This window comes from Scatophagus argus, chromosome 11, assembly GCF_020382885.2.
Source record: "Scatophagus argus isolate fScaArg1 chromosome 11, fScaArg1.pri, whole genome shotgun sequence".
Lineage (NCBI taxonomy): Eukaryota > Metazoa > Chordata > Actinopteri > Scatophagidae > Scatophagus > Scatophagus argus.
The window spans coordinates 16,600,453-16,628,203 of NC_058503.1; the positions used below are offsets into that span (position 1 = coordinate 16,600,453).

At 41.9% G+C, this 27,751-nt stretch overlaps 1 protein-coding gene and 3 non-coding genes across 7 annotated transcripts; 3 read left to right on the plus strand and 1 right to left on the minus strand.

Moving 5' to 3' along the window:
* The first annotated feature begins 941 nt into the window (after nt 1-941).
* trnaa-ugc lies at nt 942-1,013 on the plus strand. The gene has a single exon. It is a non-coding gene; the product is annotated as a tRNA-Ala (tRNA).
* A 218-nt stretch (nt 1,014-1,231) lies between these two features.
* trnaa-ugc lies at nt 1,232-1,303 on the plus strand. The gene has a single exon. It is a non-coding gene; the product is annotated as a tRNA-Ala (tRNA).
* Nucleotides 1,304-1,531: 228 nt separating this feature from the next.
* trnaa-ugc lies at nt 1,532-1,603 on the plus strand. The gene has a single exon. It is a non-coding gene; the product is annotated as a tRNA-Ala (tRNA).
* A 306-nt stretch (nt 1,604-1,909) lies between these two features.
* Nucleotides 1,910-25,032, minus strand: LOC124067203 (alsin-like). 4 transcript variants are annotated; one of them, XM_046404357.1, is made up of 41 exons: nt 24,571-25,032; nt 23,516-23,693; nt 22,688-22,848; nt 22,061-22,285; nt 21,717-21,907; nt 21,432-21,464; nt 21,137-21,337; nt 20,820-20,944; nt 20,469-20,704; nt 20,280-20,367; nt 19,804-19,994; nt 18,682-18,850; nt 18,474-18,570; nt 17,900-17,977; nt 17,328-17,555; nt 16,509-16,680; nt 16,036-16,231; nt 15,613-15,678; nt 15,113-15,272; nt 14,382-14,513; nt 13,717-13,845; nt 13,339-13,362; nt 11,753-11,823; nt 11,226-11,292; nt 10,886-11,064; nt 10,350-10,415; nt 10,019-10,117; nt 9,512-9,676; nt 9,248-9,359; nt 8,631-8,708; nt 8,242-8,378; nt 7,904-8,056; nt 7,689-7,803; nt 7,346-7,503; nt 6,961-7,059; nt 6,640-6,822; nt 6,427-6,472; nt 6,183-6,244; nt 5,736-5,885; nt 5,476-5,572; nt 1,910-5,142 (listed from the first exon to the last, which is right to left on the minus strand). In XM_046404357.1, exons 2-41 carry the CDS (start codon nt 23,530-23,532, stop codon nt 5,104-5,106), a joined length of 4,995 nt encoding a protein of 1,664 aa, XP_046260313.1. In that variant the 5' UTR covers nt 23,533-23,693; nt 24,571-25,032; the 3' UTR covers nt 1,910-5,103. The 4 variants fall into 4 exon arrangements, with proteins under 4 accessions (XP_046260313.1, XP_046260311.1, XP_046260312.1 ...); XM_046404355.1 differs by having other exon boundaries at nt 7,904-8,059; nt 24,571-25,031; XM_046404356.1 differs by having other exon boundaries at nt 6,640-6,819; nt 7,904-8,059; nt 24,571-25,030.
* Nucleotides 25,033-27,751: the final 2,719 nt, after the last annotated feature.

Here is a 27,751-nt window from a genome sequence, read left to right on the forward strand (position 1 = left end):
ACCCACATGTTTCAAAGTACCTGCTGTCCTACGAGCTCCCTGGTTACTGTGCTACTGCACGCAATCACACTAAATCCACACTAATAATAACTGAATGGTTCCCTCTGGTGTCCATTTTGGGCCATTGTCCAACACACATCATTTGTTCTGTGTTGTGGCTCACGTATGTAAGTTTTATGCTGTTTGAGGATTCGGGGGTCAGCAATCACTGTTCACTGTCTTAATGAAACAACAGGGTGGTTAACCTTGTTCAGGCTGAAGTTCAGGCTGGCGTGAACCTGAAAAACACTTCGGCTGCAGGATCAGTTGACTGAGAGGAAATAAAAGAAGAAATGGATGGAAAAAGAATAAGAAAAGGAGGATTAACCTTCAGTTATCTCTCCGCTGCCTGGACCAATAAGCCTCAAGGCATCAGGCCCAGAGAAGAGTTCATGAAGTGCTCCTGTCTCCAAAGCACTACACACCACCTACGGTGTTTGTTTACAGTGGTGGGTGGGAGACATTTTGGGGTCAGTTTATGTTTATGTGACCGATTGCAGAGCTACAGCTAAACACCTACAGCCTAAAACCCGTCGGCATTTTGTCTCCTGCGGCTGATGCATCACTATTACTTGTACATTTTCTTTTCAGCAGGGCCGGAGAACCTCTTGCTGCTGTGGCCCACCACTAAGGAATGACTGGAGAGGAAACACCAACCTACACACAGTGATTTTCTTATGGTGTTTCTATGCATGGACTTGGTGAATCGGTGCAGCTAAAATCTCAAAGCATACACAAAGTTTAACTGAGTCTTTTGCAGGTTCTGGTGTCCAACATATAAAAGCTTTCTAATGTGACACTGGAGTATACACACACTGTAACACCCACATGAGGGTGTTAACAGGAAAAGAACAACATGACACTGTGCTTAGCGACAAGTCAACTCAAGCTGGTGTCTCAGAGGGGATGTAGCTCAGTGGTAGAGCGTGTGCTTTGCATGTACAAGGTCCTGGGTTCAATACCCAGCATCTCCAGTGATAAGCAGCACCTAGCTTTTGTAGTACGTGTTGTACGTAAGACCAGCTCCAAAGAAGCCACCGAAGGCCACCACTTTCCCAGAGCTGGTCCTGTTTCAACTGTACTGACACAGAGGAAGAGCTGCTGAAAGTACTTTATGAATTGTCTTGTAATTAAACAACTAAAATGCCTGAAAGCTTTAATTAATTAATCAGGTAGTTAGGAGAGAGACTGAGGGGATGTAGCTCAGTGGTAGAGCGTGTGCTTTGCATGTACAAGGTCCTGGGTTCAATACCCAGCATCTCCAGTGATAAGCAGCACCTAGCTTTTGTAGTACGTGTTGTACATAAGACCAGCTCCTACCGAATACATAGAAGCCACCGAAGGTCACCACTTTCCCAGAGCTGGTCCTGTTTTAACTGTACTGACACAGAGGAAGAGCTGCTGAAAGTACTTTATGAATTGTCTTGTAATTAAACAACTAAAATGCCTGAAAGCTTTAATTAATTAATCAGGTAGTTAGGAGAGAGACTGAGGGGATGTAGCTCAGTGGTAGAGCGTGTGCTTTGCATGTACAAGGTCTTGGGTTCAATCCCCAGCATCTCCAGTGACGAGTTTCTTTAATGTTAAGCTTACTAACGCCAAGATTATCTGAAGACATTAATTTGCTTTTCATTGAGCAATTATAGCAAACAGCACAGCTGTCCTGTTTATACTTTCCACAAACAATTTATATGAAGTTAACTGTATGGTGACAGCAACACATCATGGTCCGAACTAACATCTGCTTTTGGTAGCTTGTTGCAAACTGCAACTCAAAAGATTTTTACCTTTTGTGATAATTTTGTGAAACAGTATCACTTTGCAAAAAAAAATATAAGAAATAAAATTTAATAATATTCATCAGGCGACATTTCCAGAATTATACCAAATTTATTGCCTTTTTTTTTGGATTAAACACATTTTCAATTACCCATCTTATTTAATTTATCCATCAACCCTAATTACCATTTTGCAACCAGTTCCCACAATCACCTCTGCCTGTTAATGTATGAAGTTAGAAAAACATAAAATTAGAAAAATAATACATGGAAGTCATAAATTCAGTCATGTTATAGCTTTTTCAAGAAATGTAGGCTTTTACAAAAATCATGTTATAGCCCAAAGGCAAAAACTACATGCACTTTATGTTTCTTAAGAGCAGTTTTGAAATCATAACTGTGTTTTTAGATCATTTGACAAGAGAATCAAAATGGCCACTGCTTCCAAATGCATTCCCATGTATGACACGAGTATCACCAAGCTCGATTTTAAGGAATCAAATCTACAAACAGAATCCTGTCTGTGATGCAAAATGGTCGGCAGTGCCGAAAGCTACAGAAGAGTTGTTGACATCGGGCTAAGACGTGCAAAACCTTTCACGGCACACTATGCAGGATATGTGGTCGCTGCTTGTAAACACGCCGGAAAGCGATTCTGGAGAAAGGCAGTCGATTTGCTGAGTCTAACTGACCAGCCGAAAAGGTCAGTATTTGATGACCTGGGAATGAAACTGAAACAATCAAATCAGACGCACATCTTCACATCACATCACATGCTTCTAGCTGGTCCTAAGTGTTGATCAAGAAGGTTTGTTTTTTTGTGAGTTTATACATTGGTTTTTGTTTTTTTAAGAAAAATCCTGCATGGTGCACCTTTGACCTGTCATTAAAGGAGGCCAGAGAGATCAAGTGAATGCATTTTCCTCATCCTATTAAATCTGTGGCAGGCTACACTGCAGTGCTGTTAAAAGCAAAAAGAAAACTACATGTAATAGACAGTCCCAACACACACAGGTGCTGAGGGTCTGCTGTGTTCTGCAAAAGCTTGTGACAACAATAATAATAATAAAAAAAAAACAGCATAAAGACATTTCGGTAATGCTGAACTGCTGTCATTTTAATTTTGTAATTTTGTTCTTACTTTTTTTGCCTGACACAACATTAAAACGAGTGCAGGCTGTTCCCTGAATGCAGCAGCACCAAAGGAACATTTCATTAGCTAAAAACCTGACATTGGCTTTTAGTTATCTTTGCTCTCAGTACATTTTTAATGGGTTAGCAGTCACTGCTGGTGGGATTTCATATGGAATCAAATAGAGACGCTCTGATATTCTTTTCTTATATCTCTGATAAATAATTAAAATTACAATCTATTAATAAATAAATTAGGCAATATAATTTATTTAAAAGTGGTCTGAAGGTCAATAAAATTCTTTAAAAAAGAGAAACTAAAAAAACATGTCAAAATTCAAAAATGACAACTGTTGGGGTTCTGGGAGCTTACAATGGCTCTCATGCCACAAAGTGTTCATACACTTTGTTTTGCCAGGACATGGAAAAGTTTAGAAAATTTTATTTTTTTTAGGTCCCTAAAAGGTTTGAATCCGAAGAAAGTCGATCTCCTAAGGGATCCTCTAAAGTCTCAAAATAAAGTTAAAGGTGGATTCACAGGATTAAAATAAACTTATAGAAAAAGGATCTTATGTTTTTTAATCTAGCTTGCTAATTAGCTATAAAAAAATTATAAAATTGAAAAAAATCTGCATCTGCATCTATAATAAAAAAACACAGTGGCAGACAATCAGTAAATACTTTCATTCATTCAGCAGTGCAGCAGTTCGTATTAGTGGAAACAGTTAAAATGCCCTCTCTAGCAGCGTGAATTAATCTTTATGAATGAATTAAATTAATGGCTGCACACCAGGTAGTCCTCATCACTTCTTCCTGGGCCAACACATTTGACTAAAATCTGTGGACAAGTTCACACAAAGGGCTGAAAACCATGTAGATAACAGAAAAGTACCGTTTTTGTTGAATTGGGAAGTGAATCTAACCTGTTTTCTAACGCTTTCCTGGCAGTTTTGTGAAGTAAACTTAAAAAAAAAAACTCTCAGCGTAATGTTTAAAATCTAATTTTAGCTAGCTAGTTTAGCTAATCAGAGTTCCCTCATTTATTATTTTAATTAAAGCAAAAAACTACTTCCCTCTGCACTGGGATGGGACTGTTCTACTGGGCAGTTTATCGTTTGTTAGATATCAAGACCTGAGAAACTGCATCATTGGTAGAAGAAGTATGGAGGGTTTGTGTTTCTGCTACGAGTGAAAGTGAGTGCTAAATAAATAAATTACAATAACTTAAAACCTCAGTCTCAAGAGTCTGTTTAGCGTGATGTTTTGAACAACTTTTCCTGCATGTAAAAGGGTCTAAATTAGTTTGGGGTTGTTAGTCACTTTTCATTTAAATACACCAGAAGTTAAATGATTTGCATGTAATTTACATTTGCAGCAGCTTACTGTTACATGAGACATCAAGCTTTTTTATCTCTTTTCATTACCGGCAGTTTTGATGGGTACCTGCACTGCAATCTTTGTTACATTTTGATATTTTTAAAAGAGCAGATTTTTCTCCATAACTTTAAATAAAAAAAATACCTGTTCCATGTCACCTGATTTTATGAAATTAAACATGCGGGAAAGAGAGAAACCCTGAAGTTCCCTTTGAGGAGTGCTTGGCCACAGACAAAATATTTACATTAATATTTTTAGTTTTTTTGTAGTCAGTAATGTCTTATGTTCACTTTAAAATCTAATCATGTTTCAGACTTCATCAGTGGTTCGTCAGTTCCCTTTAACGCGAGAGCATACAGATAAAACACCTCACGTTTCTGTGTACTGTAACATAAAAAAACCATAAAACAATAAAAACTACACTGTGAGGTGATGAACGTTACCGGACTCAGAAATTGAAACTGAGCTGACATATTCTTACAAAGAGTGACTGAATAACAACACATCACCAAACGCTATGAAAATGATGATGCAGTTTCCTAACATGTCCTGAAGAGGGCGACGTGGTGCCTCCCTATGAAAACTGTGAGAGAACTTTGGTGTATTGTAACACTGAAAGAGGTGTCAGATGTCTTTCTGTTTGCACGAAAGTTGACGTCCTGCCCTTCCTCTGTCAGCTTCCCAGAGGCCTCCACTACAATACTGCTTGTTCTACTGGTTTTGTTCTGGCAGCTCCTGTCTGAGAACTTTGTTGCTGACTGCGTCTTGCGGACCCCTTCTATGTAGTGGACTCCTGCTGGATCTGGATATAGCAGGCCTGCAGAAGAGTGATTTAACAGATGATTGAGTGATGATGATGATGAACACATGATATAACAGAAAAAGCACCAAGATTTCATGATCCTCTATATGGTATCTTAGTAAATTAATTGTTTTTATTTCTAATTTGAATATGATACTAAGATTTAATGTGCAAAAGGATGAACTGTGCAGAATTTCAGTTGTGCGAAGTCTCAGCAGACTTTGAGAGCTTGTCAAGATCTAAATTTGGTTCCAACTGCACACTAAATTCAAGAAAGAGACATGAACTTTCCACCATGTGAAGAGCAGTATCTGTGTGTGTGTGTGTGTGTGTGTTGGGGAATCCCACCTTCAGTGTAGTGAACATCATTCCCAGCTCTCCATGCTGAACATTGGGATCCATTAAGTCTTCCATCATACTGACCTCAGCTCCCAGGTTCCTGATCCTGAGCGGCAAAAACACAACACAGCGGCTGCTGACCACCCCATGTTTGAAACATAACACACTGTCACACTGTCACAAAGCGTTGCTCAAAGTGCGCCATCGACAGCTATTCAAAAACACATTAGACAATAAAGTGTGTGTGTGCGTGGGAGGCATTCACACACCTTGCCCTGAGCACCACATAGAGGAAGAGGGGGAGCAGGTCGTCCATGCACCACAGGAAGTTGTCGTCCAGCATAGGTTTTACTTCCTGGTTCAACTCCTCAAACGTCTTCTGGAGAACGAGGAGTTTGTCTGCTGGAGTGAAGGTGGTGCTGCATGTGTACGGATAGACACAAAGACATACACTTCTACTTATACACATGTTGCACTTTCGATTCTGGCAATGTCATGAGTTACATTTTTATACAAATAAAGATTTGTGATGAAATGTTCCGTCGGGTCTCCTAAACCTTTTACATTCTGAGTTTGTTAGGAGCAGCATGTCACCTGGACAATCTTGGACATGAGCACAAGCTTCCTGACACTCTGGATCAACACTGCACCAAGTCATGTCATATTTATTGACATTATTAATTATGTCATGTGATATCAGGTCACATGGCAGCTACCTGATTTGTTGGAGTGTCTCAACAGCAGAGACGAAGCAGGCGTCTTCACTGCTCGACAAAATCTGTGACGAAAGCGAAGGAAGCCAGTTACAGAGGACAACACAAAACATGCAGCAGCACACTGGAACTTTTGTGATCAGTTATGTGTGTGAGCGCTGGATGAGTGGATCGAAAGCTGGTGTGGGAAATGGCTGTACAGGCGTAGAGGAAGCATGGGGATAAAACAGAACATTTGGTATCCAACCTGCTTCTTCTCTCCCAAAATTGACCTCCACACGGGCCAAAACTTCCTTCATGAGAACAAGAAAAAGGAAAGTATGTGTCAAATAATATCAAAATAATATAAAACACTCTCCGCATTAGAGGTGGTGAGAATTTTAGACATTTAAAACACGTTTTGCGTTGCTGGAGTCAACTGCATTCAGATGCAGCATGTGTGTGTTTGTTTGAGACTCACTCCTGCACGCCCAGGAAGCGCAGCAGCGACTGGTCGGGCTGTTTGTTGAGCCGGAGGATGTGCTCCCAGTACTGGCCGTCCATCTGCTCCTCCTGCAGGCTGTACAGTGTAAAGAGCGGAGGGTAGAGTCGAGGAAGCAGCAGGGGGAGGAGCAGAGAGGTGCAGCTCGCCACCACATCACTGCTGGACAACACGGAGGAAGAGGCGAAAAGTCAACGTGAAAAGCTGACCAAAAAAAAACTGACTGAGTCTAGTTTGGATGTCATCTTGTAAGCTTATATACGTTTTAGTGTGTGTATGTGTGTGTGTGTAGGCACTCACCCTTGTTCTCCAATGCTTGAGTTGCGTCTGCCTTTAGTCGGAGAGCCAGGGGGGTCCGGGATGACGGCGCCATCATCTGGTAACCCTGGAAATAGAAACCTGCAGCCAACAATTCATGTCATTTAGTAAAGAGATGACATTTTTATACTCATTTATACTTAACTGAAAATTATTATTGTTCAATCGTGTGTTCTTCTTTGTTATTTGTGTCTCAGATTGCTACATTGTGACAATATGCTGTGCTGGTTTGGAAATAATCAGTTTTTATGTACGCATAATTTGACTTTTCACAAAGTTGCCGTTTGACTTCAACTTAAAGATTAGCAACAGGTTTGGTTTGTTCAAGACAGCCAAACAGAAAAGAGAAGTCAGAGCGCGAATGTACCGGACGATGCTGTAGAAATGTGTGAGGTAGGCCTGAACCTCCCGCACGGCCTGCCGGAGCAGCCTGCGGTTGGATCCAACGCCGATGTAAGTCATCCTGTAGACGGTCACCAGGGTCTCTACCAGCCAGCCCAGAGGATGGTGAGGAGTCTCGCACGCCTGACACACAAACACGGCCACATGCACGTTTCACAAACAAAACAGAATTAACTCCTCTATAGCTGGAGTTTTTCTCCGTCTGTGTGTTGGGCTTTCTACCTTACAAATCAGTGCACTCATTATCATAAAACCAGACAGAGAGAGTTTGACACACACAAACGTGTTTCCCTCACAGCCACACGTACCTTGGTGAGGTATCTTCGTATGTTGTCGTAGTTCGCAGTGGTGACTGGTTCTCCATACTGAGGAATAGTCTCCAAACACTCCAACACTTTGGTGTGAGACCTGCTGAGGTCAGGGCTATAAAAACACAAGAACATACTCGTTACTCTGACATACAGCTGCGGTATGATACCATTTTCATATTTACGTCTTTGTGCGTGTGTGCTGCTGTGTCTGCCTGTGTCGTCGTGCAGTCGTTATAGTGACAGCGATGTTCTCCCAGGCTGCATCCCTCTCTCCTTTCCCGGCGCCGTCGCAGCCCAGTCGACTCCAGCATTCATCGAACACACAGACCCACCGCTGGCCCGCGGGCACCACATACTGACCCAACCTGCTGCACATCGAAACGTTTCACCAAAGACAGCGTGAGTACAAAACGGCAAAAAACGGCAAAAATGCACGTTCATACACAAAGAAATGAATAAAACAACAACAGCAGTGAACTCGCGTGACGTCTGAGGAGGAAATCAGTTGCAGGTTAATTTCAGGTTTAAATTAGTATGAAGTAACACTCACAGCAGGCTGTTTCTCACTTTGTTTTCTGGTTCATCACCGACTGGTCTGGTGTACGTTCCAACCACCTTCAGCCCTGTGGTCCAATCACCATTGAACATGCCGTCCAGACAGTCACCGTTAGCCAGGGACAAAACACCCTGAAAAAAAAAACAAGGGAAACTGAAATTTTATTAAACACCTTCTGGTTGTACACATCTGGTTTTCTGGTGACTAACTGGGGCTTCTTGGTAATGACATGTAACGATTCTGCATTAATGTTACTACAGCTGTGAGATTTTACGCTGGAATTAAGCGAACACAGACAAAAAGATGACCTTGTCCTAAACAAGGAAACCCAGCTAAATCACAGCCAGAGCACACAGATGAAAGGAGGCAGAAACGATTTCTACCTTCCCGCTGACAGTCCAGTCATCAGAAAACTCCCCGTGGAGAACTGTGTCGTCCTCTGACACCAACAGACCTGGACCCTGATAGAAAACACAGAAAACACATACAGCGTGGTTTCTGACTCAGCTAAAGATGCCTGTTGTATCTCTTCCAGCTTTTCCTTTGGCTGTAACCAAACTACTGCATCACTGAGCGTTCGGGTTGTTTGTGATTCACTTATTTATTGAAATGTGTTCAGTACAAGTTAAACACGCTCCTAATTTGCTATTACGTCAAAGTGAATTTATTTTGGAAAGGTCTTCGTCAACACATAAAAATAAAAGCTTAGTGGCGCCACCTCCTGCTGTTAAGTGGCACTACACATCAGAGTATCTCCAAGCAAGTGGCTGTTATCCATCTACTTTAATCACAGAATAATACACTTAATACTATTGACAACCAACCCGTCAATATCATTAAGTTTTCCAGATTCCACATAAGTAACTCCAGGAAGTGGAAAACTCACACAGACAATCTGATTAACAAAGCACACTGATGCCTTCACTGCCTCAGACTGCCGAGAAACAGCTGGGTAGCTCAGCCTCAGAGCCATGAACTGCGCACTTCAGGGTGAACTTACGCTCATCTTGTCGTCTCTGAAGGCCCCTTCATAGTACACACCGTACTGGGTGACAACCATAGCATTTCCGTGCCGCTGGTCGTCCAACCAAAGTCCCATGTACTTCTCACCTCTGGGAAGGACACGTGTGTTTATGAATGACATTTACATTCACTGTTTGCACATTGAGAATTTGGTGAAATTTGATTTACCTGACAGTTCCTTATTACTACTACAGAAGCCCTAAAGGCAACTCTGAACGTCCTGCTCTGACATGTTATCTACCTGGTGATGTTGTCGTACACTCCGTAACCCGTCTTCTTGTCATTTACCCAGTGGCCAATGAAAACGCTGGAGGACTTCTTGGCCAGCTTACCGGAGCTCAGCATACCGTAACCGTGCCGCTGCCCCTCACTGAAGCAGCCCTCATACACCTCGCCACTGGCATACCTAAGCAAAGCCCACAGAGACATGAATACACACACACGCGCGCACGCATGCCCACAGCAAGACACTATGAGTGGCAGGGCAGTGGCTCCAACTCTCACACAGGCAGCTGAGTTAAAATAAAATGCTGTGAAGATTTCATGTTGAGCTCCAGCCACAAGACTTCCTGAGTCAGACACGATGGCTGACGACAGACTAAGACTTTAAAAAGACTGACTCTTGCCTTTTATCTTTGGTCACGTGAACCCTGCGACTCGAATATAATCTGTACATTCACATACAGTTCATTTATACTTTTGCTGCTCTCTGCCTCACTAAAAAGCCACAGAAAAACAGGGTACTGACTTGTACTTGCCGAAACCATGGATCTTGCCATCTCTCCAGTGTCCCTGGTAGATGTCTGCCTTATTCAGCACTTTATTAGGTATCACACACTCTCCATAGCTGAAATAAAATGTAAAGAAATGTTCTAAAAGCAATTCAAGCTGCAAGTTAATCACACAGCTATAGAAAAAGATGGTTTCAACTGCATAAAACACAAGCTGAAAATTATTTTTTTTCTGTGTCCGCACGTATTTGAACATGTCGTGCATGGGAGACAGATGTGTCACATTGAAAAATAAAAACGTCACACATTAACCAGCTCTTCAGTGCTGCACCAGGTTAATGCGCCTACCCGTCCTCCAGTCCGCTCTTAAAGTTCCCGCTGTAGGTCCGTCCATCAGGCCACTTCATGGTGCCTCTGCAAAAGGAAAACACGTCTTCTGTGTAGCCAGTTTTACACTCTGTGGTCGCTTAATTACCAGGCACAATCGACTTAGGCCTTCATTTAAACAAAGACTGGACCCGACATCCATTTACTTGCATGCTCCTCTTCTCTGTACTTGACTGTACTGCACAGAAGGCTGAAACCATCATCTTATGGCATCCCTCCTCTGGTTTTGCATGTTTGAACCATCTAATACTTGTGCTATTGTTGTGTCATATTATTAAGTATGAGCTGGGAACATTTCCAATAAACTTCCTTCCACGGTGCATTCAGGGACACTCCAAGAGCTTATTGTGAAGCGCCAAAAAACAATGTACATCCTCTTCATACTTTTCATGTACACACCTGTAGGCAAGCTGAGGCAGATCCACGCCCACACACACACACACACACACACACACACAAACACAGAGGCACACAAAGAGACAAAAATGTTCTCCGACCTGCCATGGACTCTTCCTGCCAGCCAGCTCCCGGTGTACCGAGCATCTTTAAACCGTCCCTCTCCTGTGAACGTGTAGTTGGCCGTCCGAGATATTCCCATCACCCCCGGTGACGATCCCTGACCTCCACCGCCCAGCACCTGATCCAGCGCCTGGTTAATTGATCGCAGCCACTTGTTCTGGGCAGCGAGAAAAAACAAAGTGATGCTTTGAAAGAAAGAATGGCAACGTGAGAAAGAGGTAATAACTTTTTCATTATTCCATCAATCATACTGACTGGCAACCAAGCTGCTTTAAGCAGCTAATAAGTGAAGTAAAGTGAAATAAATCATAAACGTACCTTCTCCTGTGGTGTCGAGGCCACCAGTGTGAAGCTCTCCTCTGGGCAAGTAATTTTGATGGCACAGCTGGTGACACGAAAAGACAACAATAAACATTTTTACAAAACATGATCCAAAAAATTGAGTCAATAAAAAGGCAATGAAGAGAAATAATTTAATTTCCTCTGATATGTGTGTCTGGGGAAGTGATTCCAATAACTGGATTTTAATGTTTAAAGAGTTTTATGCTTCAGTCCAAGTGTACTTTAAATGACACCTGTCATGTTTTGCTGCTTGCTTCAGCTCCATCCAAAGCAAGTGTCTCAGTGGTAAACTTAAAATCCAGGATTCAATAAGACCCATTCAGACTTATGGGTAAGGTCACGCTGTGTTCATGTCAGGCACCACCGTGCAGAGTGAGAGGTCTTTCGTTCAGAATTCATCATCATAAACAATGACTGCTCGCTGATTTCACTGCCACATCCATGACTTTTTATAATCTTCAGACAAAGCCATACTTAGCTGTATTTAGTTTTAGTCAACTCACAGTCCGCTGCTGTCTTCAGTAACTGGTTTCACCCACAGACAGGTCAGAGGATAGACGTGATGTGTGGAGAACTGTGGAGTGAGGCAGAGCAGCAGTCAGTTTATTCTCACATTAAATAACATCACACTATCTCAAATGACCAAATCAGTGCTGTCAGAGATGGCCAAATCCAGATCGTGTGTGTGAGTATGTGTGTGTGTGTGTGTGTATCTGATACATTTGTCTCCTTAAATGTCTAAGCGTAGTCTTTAACACCCGGTGACTGAGAGAAGCTACAAGTTTACCTCAGTTTTAGTGTATGTACATGTGAGGAATGCTGACTGAGACGTTTACTGTGCACTGCTTCCTTATTCTACCCAAAAAAACAAAAACCAAAAAAAATCACATATTTGTCAATAGTTACTTTCATGACATTCTGACCTTTATTGCACTTCATTCCCACGCCACTTCTGTTTTACTACTGAAAGTAAAACTAAACCAAAACACTCTGGACAAACCTGAAGCATACTTAAACTGAAAATATTATACAAAGCATACCTTACATGTGTCAGCTGACTGACTCAAGAAAAAAACTTTTTTATGTGTTCCTTCCTGTTTAATTTTATTCAGTTCAACTTTACAAAGGCTATATTTTAAATACACGTGCAATGCAGGATTAACACTTTGTCAGGGGTCTAATATGCAACATAGGACATGAACCCAAAACCACACGGACAGAGAGAGCAAAACAAGACAGGTTTCACCACAGTCTGCTGTCTATTAGCACACCACCCCACACCAGGCAGAGATGAGGACAAACCATTAGTCAGGGTTCAGCAGAAGAGACACACAGGACAGTCGAAGCAGCTGAAAATATGGAGCCATCTGGGCTAACAGTGACTGACACACCTTCATGTTCAGACACCTTGATGTTTGTGTCCGTTCACCAGCTGTTATACGGGCTGTGACCTACTGCAGTTGTGTCAATAGGAACTGGCTAATCACACCTAAAAACCAAATCCACACACACTGGAGCCTGTCTGGTAGTGGCTACAGCTCAGCATCAGCCACCGGGACGACATGGGCAAAATAAATTTTAACACAGGACATCTGCACAGCTAAGGGCTGCAATATCATAAACCCTGACAAGTATTCAGTCCACCCTCGTTATTAAAAACACCTCAAAATAACACAGCACTGAGAGAACTGACCACCTACATGAAGGCAGGATTTATTGTGGGGCTCTTGGAATGAACCGTATTAGCTTCAACTACACGGACTGTTCAGACTGGAGGCAAATCAGATCTTTAATGCAGGCTGTCTGCATTGTGACCAGATCAGGTCTGGACACACAGATCCGACAGATCTGGAAACATAAAAAAAACAAATATGGCTGGCAGTCAAAACAGAGCTTATGTGTCTACAAAACTGGCAACTGAGCGACAGTGAAATTACATGACGTCCTGTGTTAACATTTATCTGCTTATTAATTCCATGTGAACCTATCAGAGTGTAAGCACTGAGCAGAGGCCAGCACACTCATGCTGATGCAGCACAAAGCTCAGTGTGGAGGTGAAGCTGAGTAAACTGATGTCAGATATACTTACAAGGCTCTGAGAGGGAATGGCACCCTGAGTGATTGAAAGACACAAATATAAACTTGCATCTGCAAAACACGACAGAGTCAGCAGGAAGACAGACATGCACATACAGATCTAGTGGAAGCTTTGTCTAATATGACCCGACAAAAAAAAAAAACCCAAAAAACCTTGTGGTTTTTCTGGAACAGCTGTTGCTCTCCATGAAAAAATTACAAAAACAGATGGGTCCCCAGTGCTCAAGACACTGTTAGAAACCTTATTTGCTTCTGTCTGCGAGAGGTTATGGTGCCCACCATGGATTTAAACTACCTATAAAATTACTAGAAAAAAGACATTATGGTAATTCGGCTGTTTGCATACAGATTTGTGTGTGTGTGTGTTTACCTGTGTGTGCACCAGTGCGTCATTGAATAGTATAAACCAGTGACTGGAGAAGCGGCCGGCATTCTGCAGAGTCAGAGACCTGTTGCTGCTTTCACACACCACACGACGCTGTGGGAGACGCAGATCCTCCTGACGAACAAGCACATGTCCTGATTACAATCTGACAAACTACACTTTACCATAAATCCTGCTTCAATTATACTCATTTTTAACTGAATGGTCAAATAATCCTTCATCGGCATCACTGCAATCTTCCTTTTTGATGACTTTTTACTGATGTTTCACAAAATTTGTCATTTTGAGGATACATGGTTCACATCTGAGCACCGACACAGGCTGTATGTAACAGGGACCCTCCCTCCTCAACACATCTGCTTGCTCTTTGATTATTACATCTTGTGAACTGATGACATACCAATCCATGCTATTGTTAGTGCTCTGAGTTGACAATTACCCCAGCCTTTCCGCTGACCAAAAGCTCAGCTTTCAGGTAACCTAGATTTAATTCCTGTCAAGGGGAAACATGTCTGATTTAAAGGCCACTTTTGTTGTTCTAAGCACAGTAGCCTAAGTGGTTTAAAACCTGTAAACATTTTCTCAACCCAGCAGTACAATCAGGAAGAACATTAGCAGATTTAAATAACACAGATTTGTGCTCTGCTCACAGCAGTTTTTCCAGAGTGAGTCTTCCAGAAGAGGAAGGTGGTTTCAGCCTCCTTCATCCTCCTCAGCAGGGACTGGGACAGGGACTCATACTGACTACTGCCCTGATGGAGGGACTGATACTCAGTAGTTAACTGGGGGGGAGAGAAAGGAAAAAGTCAGAGAGCTTAAATTTTATTATTATTTTATCTTTTTCTTAATGCTACAACATGCGAAAGAGCCTTCTTTGGTTTGCCCTCCCAAAAGTAAACATTAAAAAAAATAGACAAAAACAGACGATGCAGGCGGACTGATCATAAGAGCAAAACTGACCAAAGATAGTGAAATAATTTCTACTTGACTGTAATAAATATGAATAGGAAAACAGAGACTGGCAAACAAAAGAGAAATTCTTGGCCAGGACATGTGTTATCTGGACATTTGCTGGCTACACCGAAAGCCCAAAAAACTTTGCCCGCTGCCCCCCCGAGACTTAATCGTCATCAGTCGACAGTCGATGGCTTCTGCAACTGTTCTTAGTCCACCTTCAGAAAAACTCCAACTAGGAACGGCTGTTGCAAAATGTGAGTATTGTGTATGTATTAAAGTCAGTAAGAACTTTCAAAATATCCACAGTTACTCCATCATGGGAAACAAAGACATTTTGAAAGTGAAACGGAGAGGGATGAGAGTTTTTCAGGGAAACACACATACAGAAAGAAGAAACATGAAGAAAGAGCAGTTTCCTCCTCACCACATCAAAACAGGCCGCCAGTTTGAGCAGAACTCGGCTGTACTGGTGAAGCTGCTGCAGTGGCCAGTAAAACAACGAAACCAGTTCAGCGTCGCCACTGACAGGCCGGTCTGACGGACAGAGCTGAGCGAGCTGAGTCTGCCGAGAGCCCAAACACTCACTGGACACACAGACACACAAAGAGAAATCAGAAGCTCTTCGGACTCAGTTATCTTAAGGATTGGCATCTAAATTTATGCCTTTATGAAAATCTTGCATTTTGTTAACTCTTTGCTGCTGCACAGTTAGTGATGTACCTTAACATTATGGCTTGTTAAGGGGAAAAATAAAGAAGAACTGAATGTGTAGCATCATCAGCATCAAGGGTCAATCGTTTCCTGCTAAGACTAAGACTGTGTTGAGACCACTTAAAAGCACTGGTTATGTAGGATGTTGCAGGAGTGAGGAATCTCCATTAGCAGTAATACTCAAGTGAAAACAAGAATAATAAAGATGCTTACAGTGAGAGTTTATGGAGTGACTGGAATCCATCCATCACCTGGAAGTTACCTACTGAAGAACAATATCTGCAGAGAGACGGACAAGCAAATGTAAAATAACTAGAGTCACAGAAATTCCCTTTTAAAGAGCTTTGTGTTGTATGAGAATAACACAGTTTCTGTAAAATACTTTATTCTGTTAATTATTCAGTTATTCTGCTGCGAGAAATAAAGTGGGATGGAACAAAGAAGATGAGAGGAACAATCAAGGAGAGGAAAAGACACTGGAAATAAAACACAAACCAAAAGAACAGAAAATCCACAAAACAAGGGAGACTAAAAACAAATGAAAATTGTGCAATTAAAGTAAAAAAACCAGGAGGATGTCTGTATTAATAATATAATGTAGGCATTTGTATGTTCAAACAAAATGGTGGATCTTACACTTTATACATGTCCAGGAAGTGCTCGGTGTGCGTCAGCAGAGGAAGGGAAGTGACATCACAGACTTGCACATCATGCAGGAAGCAGGTGAGTGACGTGGAGTGTCGCCCGATCAGGACGCTCAGACGAACAAAACTCTCACAGAGAGAAAAGAAGAGATGAGTGCACGGCTCGCCTAAAGACGGACACACACTCTCTGTGGAGGACAGCACATAAACACACACACACACACGTTTTAGGCTGACGCATTTGCGCACTTATCAGCTCAAGTCATGCATGTATTATTTCACAGGTAATTTGTTGTCTTTTGCGCACAGTTCTTTGAACTGGACACCATTTCATATGTCCTTATTCACATTCAAGAGCAACGTCTTAAAAATCAACAACAGGCGGGCGGTCAAAGGTAGAAATGTAGAGTAGACAGACGACGGCAAAGGACAACAAAGAAGGAGGCGGCACAGAGACGCTCTCACCTTGGTTACGCAGAGGAGTGAGGAGGAGCTTCTTGACGCTGCTCAACCAGCAGTAGAACTGTCTCTCTCTGGACGCCAGCTCATGGATAGCCGAGATAAAACCCATGACGTTCTGGTCTGCCAACACGGCACAGCTCTGACCACCACTGCACACACTGCTAATGTAACCCATCTACACACACAGACACACATTCCGTTATGTCTCTCTGCTTTCTCCCTTTGTTTAGTGTACACTCACCAACCACAACACACACCTTGCTAGTACTGCTATGGATTTGATCCCTTTTGCCTTTGGGCCTTCTGCCCTAATTCTCTGTGACTGAGATTCAACAAAGTGCTGGAAACATTCCTGTGAGATTCTGGTCCATATTGACATGACAGCGTCAGCTAGTCAATGCAGATTTGTCGCATCGATGAAGTGAATCTTCCATCACATCCCAAAGCTGCTCTGCTGAACCTGCTGAAGTTAGCCATTAGAAGATGGGTACCCTGTGGTCATGAAGGGATGGAAATGGTCCGGAACAATAGTTGGGAGGTAGTGGTATTAAAACAATGTTAAGATGGTACTAAGGGGCCTATAATGTACAAAGAAAATCATTTTAAAAAAAATGGCCGGTGAGCATATGCCGACCATTTTTCAAACCATGGTAGCTGTAAATGACAGCTGTCTCTGTGTGATACACAAATCTGCTGTCTGAAAAGCATATTTTACAACTTAAATCGCTCAGAACTATGAGCAGTGTGAGAAAACAAACACACTCCGGTGTCGCAGTTGGAAAAGTGCTCCATCCACCACAAACTGCTGTGTTTTGGACATACCTCCATGCAGAGGGGCAGCAGGGTGGGCCTGACTGTGTAACTCTCTGCTCTGTTGGGTGATCTCTGGAATGATCTTTGAGGCTGGCGTGACGTCTCACTCTGCACTGAAGTTGGCTCTTGCTGCAGGCCGCAGTACAACAGGACTGGCTGAACGCAGTCTCCATCAGCAAGGAGGAGGGAGTGGCTCTGACCGGCCGACACGTCCCAAACCCGAAGATCTTCAAAGAGCTACAGTGGCCCGAGAGGGACAGATGACAGAAGATGTAGATCTGTTACTACAACATGTTTTATGGTATACAGTACATCTTTTCTTCCCTCTGTCTGTTATTCCAGCATATCTGCATTCATATTTACATGTCACTTTGTTTTACAGTACAATCACCCTAATAATGTTGCTAATATTTTCATTTTCATGCACAAATTTCTAGGTAATGTGCTTTCAGCATGAACTTAATGATTTATTGACTGACTGATTATATGAGTGACTGAATTTATGTCAGTGAATAAGAAGCAATAAGCATTTCAAGAAAGAAGAAAATACGTGAGTAAACATGTGAAAAAGTGTAAATTACCTTTGCCTTTTGAGGCACAGTGGCGGGACTGTTGACATGACCGAGCTGTCCACACATGTTGCTGCCCCATGAGTAAACCTGCAAAACATGAGATGTGTTAGCCTCCATGAACGTGCGTGTGCTTTTGTACAAACCCAATTTCAAAATGTTGGGATACTGTGTAAAACATAAGTAAAGCACAATGTAATCACTTGCCAATCCTATGTGGCATATATTCAATATGCTCAAAAATCACCTGCTTGGAACATTCCACAGATAACTTCAATGCAGTTACAAGGAATTCAGGTATTTCATCATCAATATCGTTCAAAAAAAAAAATCTGAAGATCTGGAGAAACCAATGCATGTAAGGGGCAAAGCCAAAAACCAACACTGAACGCCTGTGCCCTTCAATCCCTCAGGCGGCACTGCATTAAAATATAACATGACTGTATAAGGATATCACTACATGGGCTCGGGAATACTTACAGGCACATAAAGGCAACGCAAGCTGCTTGGTTCAAAGCTGAAGGTTTAAAATTAAGTTTAGATTAAAGTTAAGTTAAAGTATGTATGTGTCCGAGATGTTTGTTACCTGGCAGTTAGCCGTGAGGGCCAAAGAATGGTGGGACCCTGCGGCGACTTGGATCACCTCCTCGCCTGACAAAGGCTGGATACACAGAGGCTGGAGTCTGGACACACACACACACACACACACACACTGTAACAGCTTCACAGGAGGCGTTTCAGCAACATTTCCTTCTCACACATCACATCCACCACTGTGCTATGCATGTCCAGACCTGGCGAGCTGATCTCCGTGGCCCAGTTGCCCCTCAGACCCGCGGCCCCAGCTCCACACTTCTGTGTCCAAAGACGGCAGCCCGTCTCCAACCTCCTTCGGTGCTGCAGCCTGGGTTTGACCAGCAGAAGATGGCCTGCAGGCACAACGCTGCTGTTGTCGTGGAGACCCTGAAAGAAAAACACATGATCTAATGGAAACTTCCCGACAACAGTGTTATTTCAACCAACTGAACCATCACTTACTAGTTACATTTGGGCATCTGTCAAGACTGCAACTACACTTCATTTGTCACGCTAAAAACAGCTACGGGTGATGACTACATGTACGTACTTAAACAAGTAGTTTCAAAGTAGCTTCCCTAACACTGGTAATATGAGCATGTGTTGTGCTGTGTCCTTTCCACAAACAATCCACCAGAGATCACACTACAATGTTCTCACCTGACTAAATAAATTGTACCACATGGGCAGACACACGTAAACTGCACCAGCAGGTCTGGTATGAACACACCCTAATGACTACTTGTAAAAGCCCGCTATCCCCAAAATAGCCAGCTTAGAGCTGTGTCAGTCTGTCAGAATGGGTGCAGAAGGCACAGGAAATCACAGCAACGAGAACACAGGAAAGCAGGAAGAACTAAGACGGGAAAAAAAACTGTACGCTGTATGGTGTTCAGAACTGTGCTGACTTTCATTCTGAAACCAAACCAGAAAATGAGAAGTTAGTTTGCTGCATCTGCTGATTACCAATTTCCCGCAGCTTTAGCTTATGGCTCATTAATAGTTTGTATCTTGCTTGCAGCTCCACAACTTCACAACCAGTCCACAACCAAAACAGCAAACCAGGTCTACAATGACCCCATCCACCCTCTTTACTCATCATTCCAGCTGTTGCCATCTGGCTCGAGACTCAAGGTCTCACAAAGCCCCTACTGTGTGTTGTGGTCTTTTGGCAAATTATGTGCTTTAATGTCTTCACAGTGAACAGTTTCTTCCAGTCTTTATGCTAGGCTAAGCAACAGCCTCTTGGTTCCATACTTATCAGTCTTCCTATCTAACTCTTGGCAAGAAAGCAAGTAAGCATATTTCCAAAAAATGTAGTCAAGTTGTTCACATGCTACCATTTCTATGACGGACGGGTGTTCCAGGCAGGGAGCTCCTCCTGTTTGCCCCTCGCCTCCCCTTCTGGTTTATATTTGTGAGACTGGAGCTCTTCTTCCCCTGCAGCGCCTGCCTCTCTGCCTCAAGGCTAAGCCGAACATCTTCCAGGCACACCGGAGAGGAGGAGTAAGGCAGGGAAACTCCACTGTTACTGTGTGAAAGCAGGTCAAAGGTCAGGATGTAAATAAACTGCAGGTGAGAATCATCCTGGCATGTGGAAAGGGCAGCTTTAACTGAGTTTTCAGAGGAGGTATCTGCATCTTTAAGTTATGCTGGATTTTGGGTTGAACACAATGGCGAAATGGAATCACTTGAATAAAATAAAGAGCCACAAAAATAGCCATAAAAATAAAAAACAGCAATAAACAACTTCCTGGTATTGTTAAAACAACACTACTGACCAAAGTGCTTCATTGTCAACTAAACCTGGCCTTACTTGTTGGTTTGAGTCTTGATTGTTGAGTCCTCTTTGTAACTGGAGGTCAACAGATCGGTGGAATAAGTTGATGAAACAAAGCTGTCATCTGGAGAGAATGATTGCACGAGGGAAGAAAGAAAAACATTAGACAGATTAAATCAACAAACTATAAAACAAAGAAACGAGGAGCAGAACTGAATTACCAACCTGAAGTGTAACTGCTCAATGAGTCGGTATCTCCGGGCCCCGCAGTGTGGTGCATCTCCAATGAATGGCCAGAGAGTTTCTGAAGGAGGTTCTGAAGCTCCAGTTCATCAGGGAAAGCAGAGTTCTTATTGGATCTCCAGCCTGACAGTGGGTGTGACTTGGGGCTACCGTCTGTCTGAGTCAGGGGGTCGGCGTGCCCATCAGGCTCAAGCTTGGTGCCAACTGGAAAATTCCTCCTGACGATTTGCAAGGAAGGAAAGTAGAGGAAAAACTGAAATAGAAAAACATTAAATGCAAAAATACACAAATTACAGGATACAAGGGACACCTATGAATTCTGTAATATCTTACTGTTTAGTGTTAGTTTTGCCATCTTCAGAAAGTGGACATGAACCGACCACAGAGCCAGGGCTGCTGCCAGCTGAGCTTCCCCCAGTGTGAAGCAACCTTCTGGGACCTCTTCTTCTGGGAGAAGTCTGGGAATGCAAACCAAAGAGGGGCATCAAGCGATGATGAAAAAGCTGGACCTCTTAAACGTGCACAGATATACAGAAAGATATCCGTAAATCAAACATCTTGCCAGATCACAGGAATGACTGGTATAAAAAAAAATCAACCTGAAACATTTTTCGCCTTTTTATCTTTTTAAATTCTCTGAGTATATTTACCTCGCTTGTCATTACTTCAGTGAGCTCCACCCCCAGCGGACAGTAATGACCACCATCACCCGCCAATGGCTCCTCCCTCTCTGTAACTGAGTAGTGAGGTGACTGACCTCGTTCCCTCTTTTCAGATGGATTCTGGGTATTGAAGTTCTGTGGAGGTATAGTACGAACCAGGGCCAAGCTGTGGTAGGCACCACATGCCACCTGTGGGAGTTAAACCAAGATGCGATTTTTAGACACAGAACGTAGTGTTTCTTTGGAAAAATATGACAATGTAGATATCTGGAAGAGAAACAACCTGAATTACATGTCGGCCTGCCAAGTGCTCCACCTGTGCCAGAGGTGTAAATAATCACAAATGTCATTATTGAATTAAAATATGCACATGCACACTGAGGTGCTCAGCTTTTCTTTTATTTACACCATCATACACTACAGAAATGTCAGGATGGCAGATAACACACAGACAAACTACTCACAGCAGGACTTAGTATTTACAAAGTTAAGTTTTCATTGTGACTTGTTGATATTTGACTGAATTTCAAATTCTGAAATTCCATGAACCTTTGAACCAGAAATTTACCTTTTGTGGCCTCCAAACAGGGAAGGTGCTGGTGACCAGGCCAAGCTGGCAGCCGCTGCCCCACGCCCACAACTCGTTCTGGTCCGACAGAGCCAGGCTGTGCTCCCGCCCAAAGGCTAGATCCACAACCCGCACCACTGCTGGAGGAACAACGTCATTGTCCACCACGGTGATCGGACACGGCTCTGAAACTGACACAGGACATTTTACGTAGCTTATGTGTCTCCAACGCGATACTTTAACTATTGTTTAACAAGCAAGAGAAAAACAAAGACAGGCGGAAGAAACAAAAGGAAGAAAAGAGCAAAGGAAGAATGAAAGAAGGAGTTTAAGTGTTTACCAACCCGTGATGTTTGTGGCCATGCCCGTTTCAGTCAGCCCACATTGTCCTGCAGTGTTCTCCCCCCACATGTAGATGTTGCCCTGCTCGCTCAGCGCTCCACAGTGAAAGCCGCCTGCAGCCACACGAACCATCATCTTCCCCAGCAGAGGAAATTCCAGCACCGGAGCAGACACTGGGACACTCAGATCCCTCCACAGCAGCTCACCAAATGAATACACTAGACCACCTTTAAAATGGAAACCACTGGGTAACAGCTAATTTTGACATGAAACTTTGAGCGAACAGTTAAATCACAACTTTGACTTTTGTTATAATGTTGTGTACAACAGTCTTTTGATGCCCCTGTACCAGCTGTCGACAGAATGACATGAAATTTTCACGTGTAACTTGTGCATGTACAAAAACTGACAACTTTCATAAACAGCTTCTCGTATCCAGCTCTCCTGGTGGTTTACCACAAGTTCAGAACATGAAATAGAGACCCTATGTCTACATTTTAAATCTGCTTTCATGACAATTTACCATCATGATAATATCAAGATATTAAATTATTATTTCATTAACTGAATTAATTGAACATTATTACTATTAGCACAGCACAGCCCTGTTATAACACACTTGCACTCACCCTTCGTCAGCAGGAGTCCATGGTGTTCTCCCAGGGCAGCCTGCAGAACCGGTATGGACAGGAGCACTCTCTCTGGACAGAGCTGTGCACTGGGCCCCCCTGACTGCCAGATGTGGAGCAGTCCTCGCTCTGGAGTTGTGGAGGCCCGCTCATCTGTACAGCTGAAATAACACACACAAATATATTACTGCTATAGCCTGAACTGGGTCTTCAATTGAATCATCAGGACCAAATTTTGAGCCTGGCAGTATTCTGATGTTGAGGCCAGTCATGGCTTAGTACTACAAAACTGGGTTTTCTGAAAGTTGGACTAAATTCCACATCATTCATCTGTCAACATATAATGGCTTGTAAGTACCTGCAGGCCTTGACATGCAACAGCAACAGTGTACACAACACTCATATAGAACTGGATGCATATATACCACATAACCGCAATACAAATTGGCAACACTCATCACACACCCTCCTCTGGTGTCAGTCTGACGTTATGTCAGCTCTTCATGGAGTGAAGTACATTAGGGAAGATGACACATCTAAAGAATTGCTTTAAATTTGAACTTTAAGTTAAGTTTAAGACATTTTTAACATAAATACATTAAACTGAGTAAGAAAGTTAACCGCCTTTAGTTTATGAATTGAACTGAACTCATGGAATGAAAACTACTGTATGCAATAATTAAAGATTAAAAGACTCTTACACTGAAAGACACCAGTGGTCTAAACTAACATCTAGTCCAGATTACAGATTACAGTTCTCATTACAGAACCGTGTCAGTCTCGTCTTGCTTTTGTATTCGGTACTGGTTTTCGTGTGTGAGTGTTTACCTCTCCTCCTTCTCCATCACTTCGGACTTTCCATTCCACAGGACGGTGAAGGCTTCTTCATTAACATTTCCCCAGAGAACTTGTATTACGTTTACTCCAAGCAATAAGTCAGTTTACAGGAACAAAGAGAATCTGGTGTCCTGTTTTGGTGCCTCTTTGGTTGGTCTGGTTTCAGACGCTTGTTAAAATAAAATAAAATAAAATATACAGTTTTTTGCATCCATTAACCATATCATGCGAATATATTCAAAACATATGCTTGTTAATAATGTGATATCATAGTTTGACAAAATAATCTCAACACATGGTCAGTTTACTAGCGTTTTGTCGTGGCGTTCAACTGTATCTTAAAGTCATCATCGGTTCGTTCAGAAAAATTGATATAAGATGATTAATTAAGGTGATTTTATCAAAGTTCAAGAAGGATCTTTCACACGGTTACGATATCAATTTCAGTAATGTTTTCCGACCCTCTGGGCTGATGTAGGTTGTAATGTAATCACTTAAATGCTGCATCTGGTACGGATCTGATCTGATTTGAATTACTTCATACAGGCTACTGCTAGCTAGCTTGACCGATTATAATATCTCAAAAAGTATTAGCTTTAGTATTAGTATTAATTTAAACTGTGTACCAGTAACCGAGATCTACAACTACTAACGTTATTAACTAAAACTAAATGTAATGTAACAGAAGGTATCGTCTTAGCAGTGGAGCAGAAACATAAAGTAGCGCAAAATGAAAATACTCGAGTACATGTACAATGATGCAATTACGTTAAATGCACCTGGATACGTTCGGTGCAGAGGCCGTAATCACCTTAACGTTAAAGCAGTTTACGTACAGAGACAACTGAGATTAGCTTGTAAACAACCAATGAATGCAAATGCTAACGACAACAGTAACCGCCTCGCCAAGTTTACATTTTTAGGAGCAGCGATGTTTACCTTCCCCTGAAACAGAGCTTGAAGGTCGCATCGCAAGTGAGCGTAAATCGTTCAAACTTCAGTTGGCTAACTCGATGCTACAACTGCTAAAAGCTAACAAAACTTACCAACTGTCAGTTTGAACTCGACAAAGCGTCGCGGGCATTTGTGACGCGGCGGAGTCCAGATAACTGTGTCTAACTGTCACGGCCGAAACACTGAGCTATGACATTTTTGATATCCTAATCTGTGCAGCGCAGTGAAAGCAGAAGTTGTCTCTGACAGTTGTACGTAGTTGTACGGGAGCCAACTCTCTGATGGCAGCCGAACAGGGACAAAAACTACGGCCACACCTGTTGCTGCTACTGCTGTGGTGTGTCAAAGAGGAGATATTGCTGTTTGGCCGTCATTTGCTTCATTTATTTAGCTAATTTAAAAAAAATGTAAGCTAAAAATGAGCTCAAAGCTCCTCTACAGTTTAGAGGGAACTGTATTATTTTAATACATTACGTAAAAACTACAGCTACTACTTTTCAAGTTAAGATCTGACAATAAAAACAACCACAAAACAATAACAACAAAAACAATGGTAAGCTCTAATACATTGGCTATTTGTTCCTAAACATTTTGGCTAGTGACTTCTTACAATAATATAATATAATATTAACATTTCAGATGTTGTTATATTGTTAGCAGTTACACCTAGAGATCAAATGTTCAAAAAAGGGTATAAATTATTTCTTTTAAAAAAACAAAACCAAATGTTACATCTGAAAAAAAAACCCACTAGACTACTAAAGGGTATATGAAGAAGTTAAAACCGTTCATTGTGGTTAAAACCGCTTTGAACAGTTATTATGTATGTCCAATTGAACTGCATAAGTTAATAATTCACAGGTGACATTTTTCTGCAGTACAAGTACTCTTGATTTGATACTACTTTACTCATAAAACTTCTTTACTAATGTAGAATTTCAAATGCAAGACTTATGATGTTTACATTAAGGTGCTGGTACTCCTGCTTTAGTCAATACTTATTCCACCACCAGTTTTAGAACAGCAGAGGTCTCTCTTCTCTGATTTCAGGCTCAGATCAACTCTCCAGTGTTGAGAACCAGGACCTACAGGAGTACAAAAACACTACATGAGACAGACACATTTACACTGTGAACTATGTTCTTGGATAACTACAACATAAGAAAAGAGAGGCTTTTTTGCAGTAGCAAGTATAATCATTTGTTGTTTTGTCTCTTACTGGCAAATAAATCACACTTGAAATAAGAGTGAGGGGAGGTGGAGAGAGAGTCTGTAAACTGTGACCGAACAAAAGCATACAAAAAGAATATTTACACTTAATGAATTGTGAAAAGGCAACCAGAAGAAAGAACTGAAAAACAGAAGATCCATAAGGCCTTACATCTGCACTGGATTATTCACACAATATTATCACGTGTGTCTTATTAACAACATATCAATATTTCATTTTTTTAATATCACCGTTATTGTCAATACCAGTACATTGCGACACTCCTAATACACGCTGTACATATGAACATGAATATACACAACTGACATGCACATTGTGTCATGTATCTTCCACTGCTTCTTCCTTTTTTCCCTGCACTTTCCCTACCCTTTTTTTCACCCATGTTCGTGATCAGCTCTTGTTTGCCGTTTTAGTGTTCTCTATATAAAAGTGTCCAGCAGGTTTTGGCTCCGATTTTTACTGCCTGCAGTAAAACAGGAAAACATGAAAAAAGAAACAAGGGTGGAGAATTGAGAGAAGGAGAGTCTAATATTTTTGCCTTTCCTGGAGCTGAACATGAGGCGGCAAAGATCAGAGCTGCTTTTCAGGGGTTGTTCTTTTCTTTCTAACCTAAAATTCATTCATCATGACGAACATCTCGCAGCTGTGAAATTCAGCTCTATCATCTTACACATTGTAAATGTAATTGTTCATCTTCAGATCTTCATCATCATGGATTACTGAAGGTTCACCAGTCCCTGTTTATACACCTGGAAGTAGTATGTGTGGTTTTTTTGTGGAGGTTCAGTGACGCAGGAAACAGCAAAAAGAAGCTTAAAGAACAACAGCAGGGTTTGCATCCAAAATTTAAGAGTCTCATTCATGAGTTTTGCTGCCAGGAAACATAAAAAAACAAGCAATAATTAAAGCCAGACTTCAAAATGACAATGTGAACTTGGTGGCTTGTTACATTAGAAAGTTTCAGATCACGCTCTCATAACAGAAATCTGACTTCTCACCAGAATTTGAACCCAATCCATCAACAAACTTTGAAAATGAACTTTCATTGCTTTCAATTGTATTATTGTGCCACAATAATGGTAGTTCATGTTTTAAAAAAAACCAAAAAACAAGCCTTTATGCTTGTATTCCAAATGTATTAATAAAGAGAGGAAACTAGGAGAGGCTAGCGAGGAGAAAGGGAACAGAGCAGGGTTTGCGAAAGAGTTAAAAGCAACGTAACATATATATGATCTGTAGAAATTGTTTTAAATATGGAAAAGCTGGTGTAGTTCTTTAAATAAAGGCTGAGCTTCAGTCAGTTGCCACAAGCAAACTACTGATTATAAGTTGTACTTGCAGACGTGTTGCAGTTCATGCAAAATCAAATGGGGCAAAATTGAGAATATTTGCTATTTTCAAAACAAATAAACATCACTCCGGTTCTTCTTGTATTCAGCCCCACCCTCACACACACACGCACACACACACACACACACACACAGGGTAACCTCATGTCGTGACCCGAGAAGCAAATATTCTGCCGTCCAAACCCTCATAAACTTCTGCTGGAAACAACACAACCTGAATTTACAAGACTGCAGAGGCAGTGTGTGTGTGTGTGTGTGTGTGTGTGTGTGTGTCTGTGTCTGTGTGAGTGTGTGTCTCTGTTTGTAAAACCATACAGGGGTTGCAGCCAGGCCACGGAGACACAGAAAGTCTGAGAGTGTGGTTTGATTGACCACAATGTCGTGAGGAGCAGAGGAGTAGGTAAAACACACACACACACACACACACACACACACACACACGTATACACACAGCACTGTGTAACCTTGCCTCAGATCTTATACTGAATCTTATAAGTAGCTGTATCTAAACTTTATAAACTTAAACTTCAAACCTTTATTGTCAGTATATTTCATCCATATTTGTAATAAGGATTCACTCCACTTGTTACTGATGTTTGCTTGCTTCTGTAAACCCAGTGCTGCCTTCACTGACAACATTTTTGCACCCTCACTATCAGTGTTTCTCTTCAAAAGTATGTTGATTCATCAAAC

Coding starts and splice junctions, on each gene's coding strand:
- LOC124067203 (XM_046404355.1), bottom strand. Junction 20,368..20,468: donor ATTGAGCAGTTACACTTCAG/GTTGGTAATTCA, acceptor CATTCTCTCCAG/ATGACAGCTTTGTTTCATCA. Junction 17,978..18,473: donor CCCTCACGGCTAACTGCCAG/GTAACAAACATC, acceptor CATGTTTTGCAG/GTTTACTCATGGGGCAGCAA.